The following is a 21,728-nucleotide window of genomic DNA, read 5'->3' as shown; positions in this document are numbered from 1 at the left end:
TAGAACATCCCTGTCTCCCCAGCAGCTCCACACCTCTTCCTGCACTGTCATCGTCCCACCCCAAATCTCGTAGAGCCGGGCTGTGCATCCAGCTGGGAATGCACAGTCCCATCCTTGACCTTCCCACAAATAAGGGGGGGATCTGGTCATGTGTGTCACCACAGGAACAGTGCCACCACAGGGACAGTGCCACCACAGGCACAGTGCCACCATGAACACAGTGCCACCACAGGGACAGTGCCACCACTCTCTGCCTGGCACCAGGTGGTCCCCTGGTGCAGGGGGGATCATGGGCTGACTCCTTCCTCCTCCCTCTTCATCCATCCCTGGAAAATCTGAACTGGGGGATTCCTCCAAGCACCTGCAGCCCCAAGGGAGACCCCAGACCCTGTCCCCAAAGGGGCACTCCCAGGGCAGGGCTCCCACATGGGCCACACCCCACAGCAGCCAGGACAGTGTGGGGACAGAAGGGAAAGTAATTTTGGGGAGTCAAAGCCGTGGTTTTGCCACCTGGGACCGGCAAACAGGGGGGCTCCACATCCCTCCACCAGCCGCCATCCCGGCCACGCTCCCGAGGGTTGGGATATGCTTCTCCCAGCGTTTCGTCACCCTTGGGTGGCACGGATGGCACGGATGGACAGCCCGGCAGTGCCCTCTGGTGCTCCCCGTCCCCTGCCACCAGCCTGGCGCTGCCCTGGGGTCCCCCACTTTCTCTTGGGGGCGTCTCCGTGGGCCTGCTCTGGCCAGACAGGAGACGGGACACTGGGATCTGCTCCTGGCAGGAGCTGCTGGGCCCGGGTGCTGCCCGCCACCCTCCCACAGCATCCTCATCCCCGAGAGAGGGCATCCCGGGAGCGGGGGGCAGATCCTGCCGCGGTCGGGGGGGCCGTGGGTGTGTGGAAAAGGGGGGAGGACGGGGAGGGATTTCTTTTTTCCGAGCGAAGGTGGGTGGCGTGCGGGGATGCCAGCTGGCGATGGGCTCTATTTCTACTGACAAGGCTTTACCCTGTAGGTGTGAGGAATTCCAATTAAATATTCAGCCTATTTGTCTGTGTGTGGGAGAGGGTTTGCTGTGCAGGAGGAAAGCCTCACATTCAGCTCCGGAGCTAACCATTAAGAGAGAAATTAGCTCAGTTCATCAAGGGAAGCCAGCGGAGGGTTTTCCCTTGCTCTCCTACCTTGTTTCATCCCTCTCGTTCACAAACAGCGGGGAGTGAACCCATCGCGTTCGGCAGGGGAGAGCCGAGCCGGCCGCTGCGCCTGCACCGAGAGCCAGCAGCACTTCCCAGGCCCGGAAAAAAAAGCCATTTTTCCCCATACCTGGGGGCTCCAACCCCCCCTCAACCCACCCCAGAGGCTGCCGAGGGAGATCGATGTGCCGGGCGAGGGGTCGGAGGCGTTCGGGCGCTGCGGATTTAATTGCTCTCGCATTTACCTCCTTTCCGAGTCGTTTACAAGACACTAATTAATTACTGGCAAGCGAAAGCTCTCGCTTCCAGATGATCTTTTTAAGGTGGGAATGCCCCGTGAGGGTCGATGCCGTATCGATGAGGGATCGATGGGGCTGCAACGATCGTCCCTTGCCACCCCCGCGGGTTTGGGGTCGGGTTCAAGGCAACTGAGAGGCTCCGGAGGGTGGAAAATCCTTCAGGAATGCACCCAGCCCATCAGCCAGGGGAGAGATTGGAGTGGAAAATGGCATTTTGGTACCAGGATGTTCCTGGAGCAGCACCGGGGCAAGGGCAGGATGCAGCAGGGTTTGGCACTGGGGGAGTTTGGGGGAGAAGTGTGCTTCCAAAAAAAAAAAAAGAAAAAAAGAAAAAAAATTCAAAAAAAGCCACCATGGAACTGATTTCACCATTTTCTGGAGCTTGACGTGTTTTTGCCCTTTTGAAATAACTTTCCATCTCAGAATACCCAAATTTTAAATAGAACCTAAAGTGACGAGAATAAAAAAAAAAAAAAAAAAAAAAAAAAAAAAAAAAAAAAAAAAAAAAAGATGACTTTTTCATGAAACCACAAATGATATCCTGTTTTCCTGCTCTGTTTTGGGGAAAAGAAGTTGTTCCTGATGGGAATGAAGCCATAATTTCCTTCTCCTGAGGGAAGGCAAACATCCAGGCTCCCCCAGGTGAGGGGCACTGGTGGGGACTCAGGTCCTGGGACCCCACTCTCCACATTTTAAATTAAAAAAAACACCTGGAAGTTTAAGCCAAGCACATTTTCGAGGAAGATGAAGGTGAGGGGCTGCTACGAGAGGGGGGATATGGAACATTTCAGAGTGTCCCAGTGCTGCTCTGTCCCCTTGGCTAATCAAACCTGACCGTGGCACTTGGCCCCACTGGGAGGAGGAACCGGCTTTAAAGGGCTTAAAATCCTCACTGGGAATTCCAGGCAGGCAAATGAATCCTTTGGTCCAATTCCAGTCCTGCTGCATCCAGACCCAGGCTGTGGGGACTGTCCTGCCACCCATGGGACAGACTTCCCACCCCTGGAAACACAGTCACCCAGGGACTTTCCTGATGCGTTTGAGAGTTCCAAAATTCCTTGGGAAGAAAAAGCCTTGCCTGGATCCTGTGGGATGCTCCCAGCCATGCTGAGCTTCCCAGCCTCCTCCCCTCCACAGGATGCAAGGATCCCTACCCCCTTCCCAGACTGCAGAGTGAAGGGATGAGTTTTCCTACCCCATCCCAAACATGGGATGCAGGGATCAGCTTTCCTACCCTTTTCCTCATGCATGGAAGGCAGAGATGAGCTTTCCTACCCTTCTCCATTCACGGGATTCAGGGATGAGTTTTCCTAACCCATTCCAGTACTGCAGAGTGAAGGAATGAGTTCTACCTCTTCCCATATACAGGATTCAAGGAGGAGATTTCTTACCCTCTTCCCCATCCACAGAATCCAGGGATGAGTTTCCCTGCCCCTGCCATACCCAGAGTTCAGGGGTGAGTTTCCCTGCCCCTGCCCTACACAGGATCCAGGGATGAGTTTCCCTGGCCCTGCCATACCCAGAAATCAGAAATGAGCTTCTCTGCCCCTGCCCTACACAGGATCCAGAAGCTTTATGGAAAGGCTCATAAGTTTCTCATCAGTCCCAAATCCTGACAGTTTTATGGGGCACAAAACACCTTTTTGGGGCTGAGCATTCCATCAAGAAGCAGAACCCCTCAAGGACCCTGCACCTTCCCCATCCCACGGGATCACCGTGGCAGCTTTGCCCTGGGGACCACCACCTGTACCCATCCACACGATTCCTTTCCTTTCCTCCTAAAACCCAAACCCGGGGACTCCATAGCAACCCGCAGCTCCCAGGGTCTGACTCCAGCGCTTTGCTCGGCGCTGTCACTTCTTTTCAGGCTACCCCCGGGTAGGTGTGAGGAACTCCAATTAAACATTCCGCTGGCTCCCTGTGTGGGGGGACAGGCTCTGCTGTGGAGGAGGGAAGCCTCGGCGGTGACTAATCGCTCAGACACCGGGTGTCTGTGGCACCAGGGGAGGGCAGGCAGAGGGTTTTCCTTCACCGTGCAGCTGCCTCTGCATTCCCTTTTCGGGAGAGATTGCGGCTCCCCGCCGGGCTCGGGGGCTCCCGGGCGGAAGTTGGAAAGATCCCAAGCATCTTTCCGGCGATGCCGCCGCCGCTGCTGCGGATCTCGCTGCTGCCGCAGCCTTTGCTGCTCTGCCTCGCACAGCCCCCGGGGAACTTTTTTCCGAGGGAAACAGAATTCCTGGAGTTTGAAGGTGCCCGGCGCATCCCCTGCAGTGGAGGGGAGGTTGATGCTTTGGTCCCCTTTGGATGACCATCCCCAAATTTGGGCGAGCACCGTTAAATTTGGATGCTGAGCCCCAAAATGAGTGTCTGGCCCTTTCCCGGGGAGCAGAGCAGAGGATCTCACCCTCGGCTACGACTCCAGTCCAGACAGAGACATGACAAATTTGCCACCGCGAGGTCATCACCATGATCCCCACACAAACATCACTTCCCACATCCTCCTATTCCCTATGGAAAATCCCTCTCCACGCACCCAGCTGGACGAGGGGCCCCAAGCACTCCAAAACTTCCTCCCTTGCCCGGAGCTAGTACAACTCCCTCGGCACAGACTCCCTGGGGGACAGAAGCCGAGGGTGACACCGCGGGGTGGGACCAAAAAAAACCTGACACTGTCCCAGCCTGGAGACAATGCCCCGCTCCTCGGGGACACCGAGGCTCTCCCCCAACCTTTGTAAGCGGCTGCCTGAGCCAGGGCAAGAGGCGGCAGCGGGCCCGGCCCAGCCGGCGGCTTCGCCCCCGCTCCCCGGGGAGGAGAGAAGGGGGCCCGCGGCCGCCCCCCGCCACCGCCGTGGGCAGCGGCAGGATGTGCTGTCCCTCCCCTGCACTTCCCAGCGAGCACTTTACATAACTTCTGCTGCTTAGTCACAGCTTCGACTCCTTTTTTTTTTTTTTTTTTCCCCTTTCCCTTTCCCTTTCTTTTTTTTTTGGAGCGATTTTCTCAGCCGCATCAGAGCGCGAGTCATTTCGGCAAGGGAAGTCCCTTCCTTTCTTCCGTTCCCTTGGTAACTGCACAAATTTGCTCTTCAAATGATTCATGACCGGGGTGCTGTAGGAGTTCCCTCCTCCAACACAAATCGCTCCCACACAACCACACATGCCCGATTAATCATTGATCCGTGTCTCTTCTGCAAGGTGCGCCCGGCTCCAGCGCTCTCCTCCGGCCACCACCACGTCCACCGTGATGCTCCTGAGGTCCCTGGATGCTCACAAGTGTCCCCACACAGGGGACACAGGCAAGAGTTTTGTAAGAGATCCCGTCCCCGGACAGGTTTTATAGGGTGTAAATGAAATATTGCCGTGGTGGTGGGATAGGTTGGTGACAGGAGCCGGGTTCCCCCCCTGGAGCTGGCGATGGGATCGGAGCTCAGCGCTGCTGGTGCTGATGGATAAACCTTCCCTGAGCTCCCACTCGCATCAGCACAACTTTATTCTGGATCTGATGTTTGTTTCCATCCCAAACTTCCTCATATTAAACAGAGGGAGAACTAAAAAGCCAGAGGGTCACCTCCGCACCATGACCATGTTGGAGGGACAGAGCCCAACAGCAGAAAAAAGCCATAAAAGAGACAGAAAAGTGCTTTTTGGACCCATGGTAAGAGAAATGCTGCGAGGCCGAGCATCATCCTAGGGCCACGATGCTCCTCGCACACCTGTACCCGCACAGGGAGGCAGCTTGGGATGGAACTGGGAGCTTGGCTGCCAGGAATACCTCAGCTGGAAAGTAAAACTAATCTGCAAAATCTCTCCCTGCTGCTTTTCGGTAGGTTTTATCTGATTTATTCTCTCCTCGTTAAGAGGAGCTAATTAACAAACCATCGTTTAAATAAACAGCAGCCAGAGTGTTTGTAACCTCGGCTTTATTGAATTGTGACAAATTAGTAGCCTCTGCATGTTAAATGAAACAGAAGCATGGAGGGAAAAAAACCCTGAATTCCCATCTGGATAATGATCCTTGCTGTGGGCATGGAGCAGAGGGAGCAGCTCCTGGCTAGTGCGACATGCACGTGGAAAAATCCCAAATAACCCCAAAACCTGGTGGGTTTCTGGGTGCTGAACGCTTCAGGGCTGCGGTTTCACCCTGAATCCATCCCCAGGGAATGGCAGGGTCAGGATGAGCCACTGGACAGTGCTGGGGTGTGAATAAAACAGCCCCAGGAGCTGCTCGGAGCCGCTGTGACCGCCTCATTCATCAGGGATCCGTGATAATAAGGCATGATAATAATCCTATAACGCACCTCCGAGCCGAGTCTAGCATCCTGCGGCTCCCGGTGCTCCTGGGAGGAGGGAGCAGCATTCCTGAGGGATGAGCCAGGGGGCTGTGTGTCCCAGGCCAGCCCTTCCCTCCAAAGGGAGATCTTGGGATGTTTTCCCCCTTTTTCCTCCAAAGGGTGCAACAAACACTCTCCATCCTCCCTGTCCCTGCTGCATCCCAGCTGTGGGGTGGCCATTCCCAAAATTCAGCAGAGCCATTGCTGGTCCTGTGGGTGCTTCCAGCTCCTGCTGTCCCATCAGGAATTGCTCGGTGACAGCTCTCTCCAGCGGCTTTGTGAGTGCAATTACCTGGGAGCATTAATTACACTCCAGGGGAGCACAGAGCCGAGCAGGGAGAACACTGGCGGCTCCCGCGGGGTGGGAATGCCGGGATTCACAGGGATGCAGCAGTGGGATCAACCCTCGGCATCCCAGGACACAACTTCCCTCTGGACAGAGCAGGCCAGCACTGATGGAATCATGGAATTGTTTGGGTTGGAAAAGTCCTCTAAGATCATCGAGTCCAACCACTGCCATGGCCAGCACCAAACCCTGTCCCTAAGAGCCACATCCACATGGGATCCAGCTTTGGAAATCCACCTGGAAATCCCTGCTGGAATAGTGACCCCAGCACCGCCCTGGACAACCTTTACAGGAAAGAAATCTTCCCAATATCCAACCTAAACCTCTCCTGGCACAACTTTTGTCCTGTCCTTTGATAACTGGGAGAAGAAACTGATCCCTGCCAGTCCACAGCCTCCTGCCAGGCACAGAATCTCCTTCCCAACATTTCTCAGGATGAGAAGTTCATGAAATTGAGAGTGGTTTGGGTGTGAAGGGACCTAAAATCTCAGTTCCACGGGCAGGGACATCTCCCACTATCCCAGGTTGCGCCACACCCTGTCTGGCCTGGCCTTGGACACTTTTAGGGATCCAGGGGAGGCCACAGCTTCTCTGGAAATTCCATCCCAGGGCCTCACCACCCTCACAGGGAAGAATTCCTTCCATAGGAGCTTGGAGTGCAAATCTTGAGCTGCAGCCTCTACTTATTTTGGGTTTGGTTTTTTTTTTTTAATTTCTTTTATTAATAAAGGCTTCATTAACGAGCAGCGACAGAAACTCACACCAGGGAACTGAGTATTTCAAGGAGCCAAGTCATCAATTAAACCAACATTTCCCTCTGTTCTTTCCCTTTCAAACCCTTGGTTTCATCACCAAAAAGCAGAGTGGAGAGGGCTCCAGTGAGGAAGAACAATAGCAGAGCACCAACTCCTACATCTGCCCCTTCTCCCCCACAGTGAGACGGGGATCAGTGATCCCACAATTCCATGGATCCATAGGAATAATGGATGCTGCATGGCACAGGCAAGGAAAGCTGCCCCAACACCTGCAGCCACTCCCAAAATGTGGAATCCCCCTGTCTCCAGCATACCCAAAAGCTGATTTTTTCTCCCTAATTAATGATTAAAAATAATTCCTTGCCCTGACTTTTTTTCTCCTTCTGGGGTGGTGAGTGCACCTGGATTAGGAGTGCTCAGCACAAGTGTCCCCAAGGTGTCCCTACAACTCCTCAGCCAGCAGCTGAGGAGCAGGAATGACAGCAGCCAGCAATTAACAGCTGATCTCTCTGGTTTTTGGTAAATCTGAGCATTCTGGATAAGCTGGAGACACGTCCTGTGCACTACAGAGGAAAAGTTTCCTGCAGAGCACAGATGCCTTTGGGATGGGGACAGGGCCAGAGGACAGGGCCACGGGTGGGGTCGAGCAGCTCCATTTCCATCTTTCCCTTGTGCAAAAACCCTGTAATTTTTTGAGGTTAATAAAAGCCCTTGTTTGCTTAAGACAGCACCTGTTTCTATGGTGACACTTGCAACCCGGAGCCTGTTTATCAACGGTGACACCGAGCATGGTGACAAACGCGGCCACCGCCAGGCGAGCCACCGCGGGGAAGGCCAGTGGTGCTGCCAGGAGCACCGGGGACAGCGGTGCCACCGTCCCTCGGCACCCAAACGTTCCCATCCCCATCCATGGGATCCCCGCTCCGCCCTGCAAAGCCTTGGGAAGGGATGGAGCAGCGGGAGCTGCACCCACAGTGTGGGGAAAGCCGGGGTGGGAGATGGGTGGGAATGGCTCTGCTTCAAAATGCGCTTCCCATATCCGACCCCAGAGCATGCCTCAGTTTCCCCAGCACCCTGCCCAGGAAGGGGTTGGTGGCTGATCCAAGCGGTGCTGGCGGCAGCAGCGCCTGGCGGGTCCCGCTCGGTTCCAGCCAGGCGCAGGATTTCTCCCGGCTGGCAGAACCCGTTTCCATAACGACTTTCTGTTACAAACATATTTTGATAAAAATAAAGTTAAAGCAGCGAGGCTTTAGTAGAGTACAAATTCGCTGCTCTCGCCCTCCCCCTTCCTCCTCCCCGAGGAGGGGGAATAAAGATGGAAAGCTTTCCATTTGAAGGGCAGTATTTTCTCCCTTCTTTTTCTTTCCCCACTGAATACAAAATGGAAAACCTTGTTTACCGGGGATTCGCTGTAAACCAGTTCCGACTCTGCCTGGTTACCTGATGCTCTACAGTATGTACAGGATAATGTGATAAATTCATTTCCAATTCACTGCATTATCCTTTGAATATTTTAATGACTCATTGAATGGAGTAAAAAAAAAAAAAAAGAAAAAAAAGAGAGGAAAAAAAAGCTATTTCAAATGAACAATTATGCTGCATTAGAGTAAAGGCTGATTATATTTAAACACTGCTTCCATGGATAACGGGACATATCGACCTCCGCCTATAAGAGCTAATTTGGCTCTTATCTCTAAATAATTTTACACTGCAAATTACCATGAAAACCTAAAGGGCTTTAAAAACATTCATCAAAAGATATTATTCCACTTTGTAGCAACATTTTTATTTAAATTATTTTGAATAGGAGTGAAAGCATCTCTCGTGTTTGACAATTGGAGCGGCGACGGAGCAGCGGCTGATAAGGAACGGCGAACGGCGCCGAGGGGATGGAATGTTCCATCCAGAAATCCCACCTGGGAGAGCAAATCCCGAGCCAAACCCCAAAGTTGGTGGCATGCCAAAGTACTGCAGCACCCAGGAGTGGCATTTAGTGCTGCTGGAGCTGCTTCCCTCCAAACTGGGGGATGGCAAAGCCTGGGTGATGCCGGAGGGATGCCAGGGCCATACGCAAGTGATGCTGGGGGGAGGCTGGGGTGATGCCCAGGGGAGGATGGGGTGATACCCAGGGGATACTGGGGTGATACCCAGGGGATAGTGGGGTGATATCAGTAAGATGCTGGGGTGATGCCGGGGGAAGGCTGGGGTGATACCCAGGGAGGCTGGGTGATACTGGGCTTGTAGCCAAGCAACGTTGGAGTGATACCCAAGCACTGCTGGGCAATGTTGGGGATACTGGGGTAGTACCCAAGCATTGCTGGGTCACACTGGGTGATATTGGGGTGACACTGAGTGATACTGGAGTGGTACCCAAGCGCTACTGGGTGATATTGGGGTGACACTGAGTGATACTGGGGTGACACTGGGTGGGTGATACTGGGGTGGTACCCAAACACTGCTGGGTGATACTGGACTGACGCTGGGTGATACTGGACTGACGTTGGGTGATACTGGACTGATGCTGGGTGATACTGGACTGATGCTGGGCGATACTGGGCTAATGCTTGGTGATACTGGACTGATGCTGGGTGACACTGGACTGACACCAGCTTGGTGCTGGGGTGATGCTGGGTGACACTGGACTGACACCAGCTTGGTGCTGAGGTGACACTGGGTGATACTGGACTGATGCTGGGTGATACTGGACTGATGCTGGGTGACACTGGACTGACACCAGCTTGGTGCTGAGGTGACGCTGGGTGACGCTGGGGTGACGCCGGGGCACCGCCGGGCGTGGGGGCTCCGCCAGCCCCCCGGCACGGCGCCGGCCGCCCCGTCCCTCCCGGAGAAAGGCACTTGCAAGCCCCTCTCTGCACCAAAGCAACAGAAGGTGTCATGTAAAGCCTACACGGTTATTTTAGAGCCAGTGTGCAAATAAGGCTGTCAGCTGAAGCTCCTCAGAGCCAAGACTTCCATATCCCCCCAAGGATCTGCATCTCAACGAGACACCATGTGGCTGAGCCCGCCAGCTCCACACTCGGATTTGGGGCTGGGGGATTGGGAAAACTCCGCCTGCAGCCCCGGCGGGACACGCCAGGACCCCCCCACTGCAGCCCCAGCCACAGGGACTGAGCTGAGGTGGTTTTGTCTCAGTGTCCTCATGGGATGGGGATGATTTTTGGGTAGTTTCATTGTGTGTTCGTGGGATTTGGGGGATTTATATGCTTTTCTGTGAGTGTAGAGGAGAGATACATATACACACACCCACGGGAGATAGAGGGGATATATTTATCCCATCATTATAGGGATCATATCAATATATAGGTTTTATATAGAATATTGCATGGAATCAGTGAATATCTCACGTTGGAAAGGACCATCAGGAGCATCGAGGCCAAATCCCTGCTCGGAAATGTGTGTTTATATTTATAAATGTATTTATCTCGTGATAAGAAAGCTTAAGGAATTGTTGGGGCTGGGATCAGCCCCATCCCTGGCAGATGGGGAAAACCCTTTTCCTTCCCAAAAATCCCTTTTTTCCCTGCCCTCTTTCACGGCCTGACACAAAATTTTTGACCTCAGGGATCACAAACAGCATCACCCAAACGCCAGGGGGAAAAAAATCCACCTTCCATTCGTGCTGGAGGTTTGAATCCCACATTTTCCCTTCTTTGCTTAAAGGATTTTATATTGCCCCAAAAAAAAAAAAAAAAAAAAAAAAAAGGAAAACCACAATAATTAGCAAGAGGGAACGGCTCCGAAGGATCTGTGTACAGAAGGAAACACAGGAGCTTGGGCTCCTTTGCGTTTGGTAAATATTAAAATTAATGAGAGACTTTCAGGACCCTGTTGTTAGAAATGCAGAAGGGTTTCTGTGAAGGATAAAAACACAAAACAACACGAAAAAAAGCCCAAGCCCTGTACACAAATTCCCGCAATTATTCCCAATGCTTCCTATTTTTCAGCCAATTATGGAATTCATGGAAAGTATTAATATCCCGTTTTAATTTGCTTAATATGCCCATTAACAATAAAAAGCCTAATTAAGGTATCTGTACAAAGAGCCCTCAGCAGTAATTTCAGAGAATAATAGAGGAGAACGACGCGATATTTCTTGTTAAATGCACGCTGCAAATTAATTGATATCTTAATTAGGCTTTAGTACCCAGATTATCAGTTAGATTGATTTAGGGCTGCAACATCTCGTTTTTTGAAGACATAAAAACAAGCAGGAGGAGAACAAACTGCTTTTTCCAAAATATTTCTGGGAGCAAAGCCACGACACACTGGGACAGGGAGAAGGACTCATCCCATGGACACAGTGCTGGGAAGCGCCACAATTCATCCCAAACTCATTTCCCCCCTTGTTTTCTCACTGAATTCAAACCATTTTTAATTTAAAAAAAAATAAAATAAAATTAAAAACTAGGAAAGGAATTGAGATTTTCACCAAACCCACTTTTTTAACCACAAAACCCAACCGGCAGCAGGAGCTGTTTGGAAGGACGCGCTGTCTCCGCAGAGAAAAACGGTGGTGGGGACTTGGCAAAATGTTTTTTGGGTTTTTTTCCCAGCATTTCCTTAAGAGAAGGAGGGGAAAAAAAAACCAAAAAAAAAAAACCAACCCAAGCAGCAATATTTTTGGACCAGCCTGGCTCTTTATAGCCTGAGGAAGCACTTCCCTACCTACACGCCCAGCACCATTTACATTTCTCTGGCAAACACTCGGCCTTCGGGATTTCACCGGGAGGAGTTTGCATCCCATGGGAATCCAGCCCTCCCCGCATGCTTGGGAATGACCCCATGGACTCACCAGGATGTCGGTGACCAGCCAATGCCTCCAGAAGCGGTGCCGGGGGTTGGCTCTGTTCGGAGAGTCGGGATCCACCATCACCAGGACGTATTTCTTGTTCTGCAAGAGAGGAGAGGGGGATGCTGTGGGCATGGGGTGACAGCAGGAAGCCCCCAGATCCACATTTTTCCACTCTTTGCCAGCAGGTGGAAATCCCCTGTGGCACCAGGGGAGGCCACAAACATCCTGGGGATGGTTTAATCCCAAATCTCTCCTGAGGAAAAATGTGGGTTCTGCCTCCTCCAAAGAAAAGTGATCCAGGAAAATTCCCTCTGCTTCCAGCCATCCTCTCACCACACCCACCGTGGGGCAGGATTGCTGCCACTCTGGAATTTTTGGGATCCAGGGGTGATTTGGGACAAGCTGGGTACCCCATCCTCCATGGGGGTGGCTGTGAGAAGCCAAAGTCTACCCCAAATATCCCAAAATAACAAAAACACCTTCCCAGGATGCTGCAAGAAGCAGCACCTCAGGGTCAAGTACCACTCCTGGGTGATGGAATTGGGTAAAAAGAGCTGGGATTTATGGATAACACCTCTTTAGCCTCCAGGAAACACTCACAGCCTGCCCCGGGTCCCCACTGAGGGTGCCCAGCACCCAGTGGTGCCACCAGCAGAGCCCACATGGATATTTTGGTCTGCTGAGGATGGAGCTGGGTTGGAAGTGACCTCTGGAGGAGGCTGTGGAGGGAAAACCTGCTGATCTCCAGGGATTTGGCAGGACCTCAGGCACCCGATTATCCCACAAGAACCCAGATTAAAGGATCTATATCCGAATAAAACCACCAGGTGCGTCTGTCAGGGTGCCACGCTCTGCTCCAGCCGCCCCAGGGGCTGGGCTTTCACAAACACCCTGGGATTCAGCCCTGCAATTCCCACTGGAATTAGCTGCAGCTCTGCGGCTGCATCCCCTGGGCACTTGTGAAACCGGGCAGGGATTTGCACAGCGAGGTTCTTGGGGCTGACTCAATTTTTTTGCTCCGTTTCCCAACCTCTGGTTGGGGTAAAGAGGCAAAACCCCCGTGGGGTGTTGCCATAACCAGAGACCCTCTGTGCCCCCTTTCCCCAGCATCCCACTCATCTCATAAGCCTCCTGCAGGCCCCATCTCCACGGGGAGTGCCATTTTTAACCGAAAAAGGGAGATTTTGACCCATTTAGCCAACAGCCTGCAACAGCTGAGTAGAAAATCCCAAACTCCGGCAAACCGCCCTGCCCGGGAGCGCTGCCGAACCACTGCCCCGCTCTGTAAATCCCGGCCTGGCATCATCCAGGCTGGGGGAATTGCATCAACCCTGCAGATGTGAACGTGGGAAAGGGGCCGTGCTGGCCTCACCACATGAGGCTGAAGGTCAGGACCTCGAAGCTGAGCTGCCACCACCCTCCCCACCGCGCTCCCAGCTGTGGCCAGATGGAAAAAAATAAACAAAAACGGGAAGAAGCAGCAAAATTCCTTAACAGCACTGAAATCAGTGTTTAATAGGAAGGAGAAGGAGGAGGAGGGGAGGGGGAGAAGAAGCCCGACAACCCAAAAACCCTATGCTGGAAGTGTGAAGGAATTTGAGCTCTAACTTTGGGGAGGGTGCGGAGCCGAGCTCGGCGTTTCTGAATCTCTCGGCTCCGCTCAGAGCCCAGCTGGTGGGAACAGAACGTGTAGTCATGGGACTGTCATCGTGTGCTGTCCAGGTTAACATGTAGCATTTCTATTACTATTAACAGACTTTCTGCTCCTCACTCCATCTGTTCTTCGAAATAATTGCAGTTGTACAGACCATGCCTTCGCTCCAGGCAGGCTCTGGGGAGAGGATAGTGCTTTTATGCAAAAAAAAAAAAAAAAAAAAAAAAATATAAAAAAAAAAAAAAAAAAAAAAAAAAAAAAAATTTAAAAAAAAAAAAAAAGGAAAAAAAAGGGGAGGGAAAAAAAAAGTGTTAAAAAATAACAGCAAACACGAGAATAGAGTGCAAGTGAAGCTAACAGCAGGCTCGGAATTGGGGACAGATTGTGGCCTAGAAAGGTGATGGTACACACGGCCAGGGGCCGGTGGGGCCAGACCCCCGTGGGGACAGGAGCTGGGGTCAGCGCCCTGAGCCAGGCTGGCCCCAGGGGATTTTTCTCTCTCCTCACCTGTCGGCCACCCTAAGAGCCACAATCCTTCACCTTCCACCTAAAGATAGCAAAGCTCTGCCCGAGCCGAGTTAATCCCAGGTGCTCATCCTGCGCTGCTCCCAAGGCTGCAGCAGCCCCCCAGAGCCACCCCAAAACCCCTGTGGGATGTCCCAGGGCCGTGCCAGGCACCCCAAACACGGGGGAGATGTGTTTGAACTGCTTGCAAGCAGCAGTGCAGCCCGATGTGGTGATTTGGGGGGTTTTTAATGCTGAAATCTCTCCTTGACACAGGCTAACAGCATTAACTGCTGTCAGGGCTGCAGACGGGAGCCAGCCCCGAGTGACACGGGAGCTGCTCAGCTTTACAAGCATGAACCAGCCCCAGGGATTTTGGGAGAGGAGGAAAGTGGCTTTAGATCAGAAAATTCCTCCAGTGTACAAGAACAGGCGCCATCTTGCTGTGCAAAGGGAAGGGAGGAAGCAGGAGAGGGAAGAAAATGCCACTTGGGGTTGCTGTGGATGAAAATTCTGGGGGGGAAAAATCATCCCCAAAGCTCTTTCACTCATTCCTGCTTGGCCCAGGCCATCGAGGAGCTTCTGGAGTGCAGGACCCAGTGTGTCTTATCAGTGTCATGGAATCATTGAATGGTTTGGCTGGAAAGAGACCTTAAATTCCATCCAGTTCCATCCCCTGGGCAGGGCCACCTTCCACTGCCCCAGGGTGCTTCAGCCTTGCCCTGGGCACTTCCAGGGATCCAGGGGCAGCCACAGCTCCTCTGGGAATTCCAGCCCAGCCCCTCCCCACCCTCCCAGCCAGGAATTCCTTCCCAATATCCCATTTGGCCCTGCCCTCTGGCACTGGGAGCCATTCCCTGTGTCCTGTCCCTCCATCTCTTGTCCCCAGTCCCTCTCCAGCTCTCCTGGAGCCCCTTCAGGCCCTGCAAGGGGCTCTGAGCTCTCCCTGTATCCTTCCCTTCTTCAGGCTGATGTGACGCCAACTGGGTCACCCTTCCATGGCCATCCTTCCCCACTTCCTCACCCCATGACCCCTTAAAATCGACATTTAACCATTGACAGGATCTGCTGCCTTCCCAGGGACTCAAATCCACATCTGCACCTCCCAGCCTCGCCCCACACATCCCTGGGAACGAGCTCCACCCAACACAGAGCCAGAGCAGCAGAGCTGGTGGCAGGTGACAAGAGCCCTGCACTCCGTGTTTTCCCTGCTAATTGTTTCTAGAGGGGAAGCAGCAGCCAAATATCCAGTTATTCCTGCAGAAAGCATTAGCTGCTCCAATTAGGCACAGGTTTAGGAAACTAGCTCCGAGCAGGCAGGGACTTTTCCAAGAGGCAGGAGACGGATTTTGTGCACTGAGGATACACATGGAGCTCAACAGATCCTGCGGAGCCGGGGCTGCACAGGAATTAAAGACTTATCCAAATGAAAGCAAATAGGGTGTTAAGCGACACACATGTAGAGCGAGCGGTTTCCTTGGAAACCAGCGCACATGGAAGCAGCACACATGCAGTGCTCCGGCATTTTCGGCAGTGCTGGGGTGGCCTCAGAGCTCTGCCCTGCCGGGGATACCCGGCTTGGGCTGGGCACGGAGCTGGATGATCCCAGGCGTGTCCATGTTGGTGTGTCCAACCCATTGGCATCCGTTTGTCCAGGGCGTGGAGGAAAAACGGATTAGAACGTGCTTTATTCTGTGAAGGGGGATGGACGGTGCCCAGATTTGGCATAGGAATTCCATCCTAAAACTAAGGAATGGCTCGATGGACCAAGCCCCAGCCTGGCCCAGCCCAGGGCCTGCTTCCCAACATGGGGAATGAGCAGGTTTGGATGGATCCAATCTGGATCCTCTCAGCTCTGGATCCCTCCGAGCTGTTCCCATCCTACCGGGAGCATGGGATGTTCCCTGTACCAGCCCCTCACCACTCAATGGATGAGGAGAAATTTCCACCTGCCCCACTGCCACCCACATCCTTGACTGCTCCTAAGGAATTTCTCCAGGTGCCAAAGGAAATCACAGCATCGAGAGGTTGTGATGGTACCTGAGCCAAAAAAACTTTCACCTCCCCGGGAGCTGCAGCCTGGCATTGCCACAGCCTGGATTATCCTGCCGTGAAGGATTTTGATGGCATGAGATGATCCAGGCTGGTCCCACAGGTGTGGAGATGGGATGGGGGATGGAGCCAGGGAAGAGCTGGGTTTATGCAATTACAAACCAGAAAACCACCTCCCAAAGCAGGGCAGGAAGCTGGGAAGAGCACCCAGAACACTGGGAAACATCATCCAAGCTCTCCTCAGGGATTTTTGGAGGGTCCAGCTCATGTCCCACCAGTGCAGGAGTTGGAGGTGGAAGCGCCGCCAGCACCAGCTGAGATTTGAGATCAATCTGGGCTCTTTTCTTGGCTTGTCCCCAGTACTAAAAAGTTTCTAAAACAGGCACCGACTTTGCAATTCTGCTGCTGCTGCCTCACCAGAGAGAAATTCCAGCTCCTTCCTCAGCAGCAAAGAAATTGTTTGCGACCAAGTTGTGTTGTGGCTTTGGGAAGGAGCTGCCGAGCGTGGCAGGATTTCACCTCCTCGTTTTCCACCTGCGCCTCACCACTTCCACGGGCAAAAAAATAGGTCAGCAGAATTAACCCTGCTCCACAGGACTTGCCCAAGGGGACAAGTGGCACCGGCTGAAGGCTTGACCCAACTCTCCCAGGCCTGGCTCCCGCTGCCGAAGGGAACTTCATTGAATTTCCAGCTGCGACTCTCCCCATCCCTCTGCTCTCCCTCAGGGCTCCCTCACCAGCCAAATATTTATGCAGCCTAATGTCCTAATGAGAATTGATTCATCCAGGATGGTTAAGGAGTGTGTGTGAAGGGTCTGCTCCCAGATTAAGGGCTTGGGATGCTTTAAGGAATGGATTATTTGCTCTGCAAGAACAGTTTGTTTTCCCTTGTAGTGAATTTGAGAAGCTCTGCACAATCAAATGGCAATGGGAGTGTCACACACCCAACACAACCAGACAGAAGGTGGCATAAATATTCCAAAGGGTCCATGGTGCTGGAAATGCAGGTGATGGTGCCTCGAGCACTTTTGGGGAGGGTGGGGAGCAACAGGCTGTGATTCCTCAAAGACCCCACTGTGGTTCTGCTTTGGGTTCCACAAATTGAGGGGATTCCACCTAAATCCTCAAGGGGAAAACACTGGGAAATGAGGCCCCATGTCCCAAATGCAGGGAATCAAGGCCCCGAGAGCGGCTCTCTCCCGCTGCGGAGCCGCCGGCCTGTGCCCCCCTTTCTCCAGGAGCTGTTTATCGCCACTCGAGCCTAATGAGCACCACGCACTCGTCCCCGGGCTGGGGACACAGCGGCCGGCCCCCTCCGCGGGCAGGGCAGCCAGGATGGACTCGGAAACGACACATTTCCTGAGCGGAGTGTGAGGAGGAGGAGGAGGAGGAGGCGGCGAGCGGCCACGGTGGCAGAGCGCAGCCGTCCAGCCCAATTACTGTCATGCGGGGGGACACATGGATTGGTGACATTTGACATTTTCTACACAATATTTTGATGCAGAATGGCACCTCCGTCACAAATTATTTTCCAAAACTTGGCATGGGTTCTGTTGGGTCTTTTTTTTTTTTTTTTTTTTTTTTCTGGGGGGAAAAAAATAAGAAAATAAAAGCGTTGCACAGGGTATTTGCAGGCTAGCAAAGGGGAGGGTCACGGTGTCTCCTGTGCGAGCAAAGGTGGCTGTGCCACCAAGTGGGAAAACAAAGGGGAAAATGCACCCAGAAACTCCAGGCTTTGCTCCCATGCACTTGCAAGGCCCTTGGGGACCCTCAAAATCTTTTTCCCTGCTCTCTCCTGTGATTCCTAAGATGTTTCAGCTCGGGACCATCGGGGGGCCTGACCCCTCCTGGCAAGCCAGGGGTTCTCAGCGGTGGGAATTGCTGAACTCGGTGCTACCAGACACCTCGGTGAAGCTGAAATGACTTTAAATGCCTAAACATTTTAAAACAAACCCTGGAACAATTCAGCTCCGAACTCCTCGCCTGCTTTCTCTCCCTCCTCGCTCTCTCTCTCCCATTTTTACGGTTTCCAGAGCTGTTTTACGCCTCATTACCTGCACACTGTGAGTGATGTCTGTCGGTCCTAGAGCTGTAAATACCTTAAATCATGCTTCATTAAGAATATCTCTGGTGCTATTAAAGAGCTATAATAGACAACGAGTTAACAGATGATTAAATATGAACTCCATTTGTGTCACTCACCGCGGGCAGGAAGAGGCTTTAAGTTTTTTAAACTCGCTCTCATTATCTGGGGAAGTGGCGGGGATGAAGGGGGATGGAGGGAGGCTCGCCTGGGATGAAGGGATGCTGGCTTGGAAACGCGGGGATGGGAATGTAGGGAGGCTGGAACGGGATGGAGGAATGTGGATGTGGAAGGGGAGAGGTGGGGATGGAGAGATTTTCACGTGGAATCGAAAGATGCTGGCACAGAAATGGGGAGATTGAGGATGGAGGAATGCTGACATGGAGATGGAGGGATGGGAATGGAGGAATCCTCACATGGAGATGGAATAATGCTCCTGTGGAGCTGGAATGGAGGTGAATGGAGGGAAACGGAGAGAGGCTTGCCTGGGATGAATAGATGTGCATGTGGAAATGGAGATGATGAAAGGATGTTCATGTGGAAAAGGAGGGATGTTCACACGGAGGGATCCTCCTGTGGAGCTGGAGGGATGGGAATGGAAGAATGGGAATAGAGGAATCCTCACATGGAGATGGAGGGATGATCCTGTGGACATGGAGTGATGCTGGTGAGGAGCTGGAGGGACAGGAAAGGAGGATGCTTTGTGTGGAGACAGAGGGATTCTCTCATGGAGATGGAGAGCTGGAAGGACATTGTGAATGGAAGAATGGAATGAAGAATGTTGTGGAATGTGGATGATAGAATATTTTGGAATATGTGTAGATGGAGAGAGGGGGATTGAGGGATGCTCATGGGGATGGAGGGATGGGAATTTAGGGATCCTCACATGGAGATGAAGGATGGGGATTTAGGGATGCTTCAGAGGGGATGGAAGGATGTTTCCATGGAGACAGAGGGATGCTGGCCCCATGGATGGGGGTTCTGCACCAGGAACACCCAGGAGGCACCAGCTCCACATTGTGACTACAAGCTGATGATCCATGCTTGGATTGTCTCAGCTGGGGTTTGGTGGATGGAAATTACAAAGAAAATCAAATAAAGGAGGAGGAGGACAGTGAGGAGATTCTTTGTATGGAACAGGATGAGTACCTGGAAGAAAGGTGGATGGGATGGGGGGAGATGCAGGGATACCTGGGAAGAAGGGCTGGAGGGTGGCAGCATGGATGGAGATGCAAAAGGGATTGAGCATTGCTGGTTCTGCAATACCAGAATAGCTCAGCACAAACGAATTGCCAAAGCACAAATTAAATAATAATTAATACCATTAAAATCCCATGAGCACACAAAAATACTGGGGAAAATTAAATAATGAGTGTTTTCTTCTCTTCTGGATTAGATTTTGCTCTGTGAAAAGAAAGAGCACTTTCACAGGCTCCGGCACAAGCGGAATTATCCCACTGTCACAATCCCAGCTTCCCGCTGGGATCAGGGCTGCGGATGGTGCTAAACATGTGGCACGTGTGTCCCAAACTGGCCATGGAGAAGCAGAGCTGGGAAGGGGCTGGAGCCTCAGGAGAGTCTGAGGGAGCTGGGAAAGGGCTCAGCCTGGAGAAAAGGAGGCTCAGGGGAAATTTCTGGCTCTGCACAACTCCCTGACAGGAGGGGACAGCCGGGGGGATTTGGGATCTTATCCCAGGGAACAGGGACAGGAGGAGAGGAAACGGCCTCAGGCTGGGCAGGGGAGGCTCAGGGTGGACAGCAGCAGGAATTTCCCCATGGAAATGAACTGCTGTCAGGCTTTGGAAGGGGCTTCCCAGGGAGGTTGGGAGTGCCCATTCTCCGAGTAAAGCCTGAATCCCCACAAGGCGGGGATCGGGCACAGGTTGGACCTGTGATCCCTGAGGCCTTTTCCAGCCTCGGCCATTCTGGGATTCTGAGAGAGGAGGATTTGGGGACAAGGACAGACCCTGGCTGTGGGAAATCCAGGCAACCTGAGCATGCCCCACATCAGGAGCATGGCCGCTGTCCCAGCAGCTGTCCTTGTGGTCTTTGTAAGGAAGCTCACAGCAGCACACAGGGTTGAGAGGAGCCTTCCCAGCTCCCCCCCCAGCCTCTCTCCCATCCCCTCCTCCACTGGGATCAGCCTTAAAACCACCCAGCCATGGATAGGGCCCTATCCGGGTCTGGTCTGCCCCATGCCCTGCGTGAAGAGGGAGACACGGGACAATCCTCAGCAACTACCACACACCCCCCACAGCCACCAAATCCCACCTCTGCTCCAAGAGAAAATCCATGGCCTGATTCCTTACAGGGAGAAGAGTGGAACAAATTCCCACTCCTACAATCCCCCGGCGCTCTCACTCTGCTCATTGATCATTCCTGAACACACCCCGACCCCTTTCCAGCCCCGAGCACTCCGCAGGGACCCCCAGCTGCCCCCGAGGCCACCGGGGGGTCCTAGGGAGGCCGCGGCGCTGGTGGTGGGGATTGTGCCACTTGTGTCCCCAGGGATGGTGCTGCTGCGGCTGGTAATTGAATCTCAGCTCTGCCATTCCGCCCGGGGATTGAGTTAACTGGAAATGCCATTTCCGCGCTGTCCAAACTGCCAAGTGGCCCCAGCTCCCTATCAGCGGCCGTGGGTCCCCTCTGCTCCCCCAGGCGCTGGGGTCAGGTGTCTGCAGCTCCCCGGGTCACCCGAGGAAATTAACCCTGGGGCCCCTCGGGAGCCTCCGCCAGAGCCATCACAGAGGCAGGGAGGGAAAAAATATCTCGGTTCCATTTGGGGGGAAATTAAAGCATTTCAGGAGCGTCAGGAGCTGCTCCATCTGACTCCATCCCTGGGGATGTGGCACCAACACCCCCACGGCATCCATTTACCTGCTGGAACCCCCTCCCAGCACCTGGAGTTTGCTGCTGCCAACCTGTGAGTATCCAAAAGAACTGACAGGGCCTTTCTCCCATCCCACCCGCACCAAAGACAATAACTTATAAAATATATCATATATTATATAATTGTATATATATTATTATATACAATTATATATAATTGTATATATATTATTATATAATTGTATATATGATATTATATACAATATAATGGTGTGTATATATGCATATATATATACAATATAATACAATAGAATGTAATATATACAATATATAATATACAATATATGATGTATGATACATTATGTAATATGTAATATGTAACATGTAATATGTAATATTTAATATACAATATAACATATACATAATATAATATACAATATGTAATATATATCATATATCATGCATTGGGAATAACTATTATATATATATACACACTACATTTCCACATAGAATATATATTTGTTTATTTTAATATATATAGATTTATTATCATATATTCTATATAGAAAAATAGATTCTATTCTCTGCATATTCTCTATACATTATCTATATAATCTTTACATATTCTGCATATGCACTATAGGGAAATATAGACTATATTCCAGATAGATAGCGATATATTGGAAGTACAGATACATTCCAAATATTACTCAGGAATAGGACCCTGCCTTGGGATCTCATTAAAAAGCTGTTTTAATCTAGGAATAATGGGAGAAATCCACACCCATCTACCCCCAGAAAGAGCTTCGGGAAAACAACCAAGAGCTCACCCTCCCTCCACACAAACTGCTCTTGCCAGGAACAGGAGGGAAAAG

At 52.2% G+C, this 21,728-nt stretch overlaps 1 protein-coding gene across 4 annotated transcripts in view; it reads right to left on the bottom strand.

Annotated features, from left to right (window-relative positions):
• The window catches only part of PEBP4 (phosphatidylethanolamine binding protein 4), a 71,058-nt gene that overhangs the window by 25,988 nt on the left and 23,342 nt on the right, over nt 1-21,728 (bottom strand). For all 4 annotated transcript variants that reach the window (XM_015648899.2, XM_015648901.3, XM_015648900.2 and 1 more), the window contains one exon: nt 11,732-11,830. In XM_015648899.2, coding sequence (XP_015504385.1) covers nt 11,732-11,830 — 99 coding nt within the window. The remainder of the gene's footprint in view (nt 1-11,731; nt 11,831-21,728) is intronic.

This window comes from Parus major, chromosome 22 (assembly GCF_001522545.3).
Source record: "Parus major isolate Abel chromosome 22, Parus_major1.1, whole genome shotgun sequence".
In the NCBI taxonomy this organism is placed as follows: Eukaryota; Metazoa; Chordata; class Aves; order Passeriformes; family Paridae; genus Parus; species Parus major.
The sequence above is the reverse complement of the archived record's forward strand: the minus strand, read 5'-3'. Positions and strand labels throughout refer to the sequence as shown.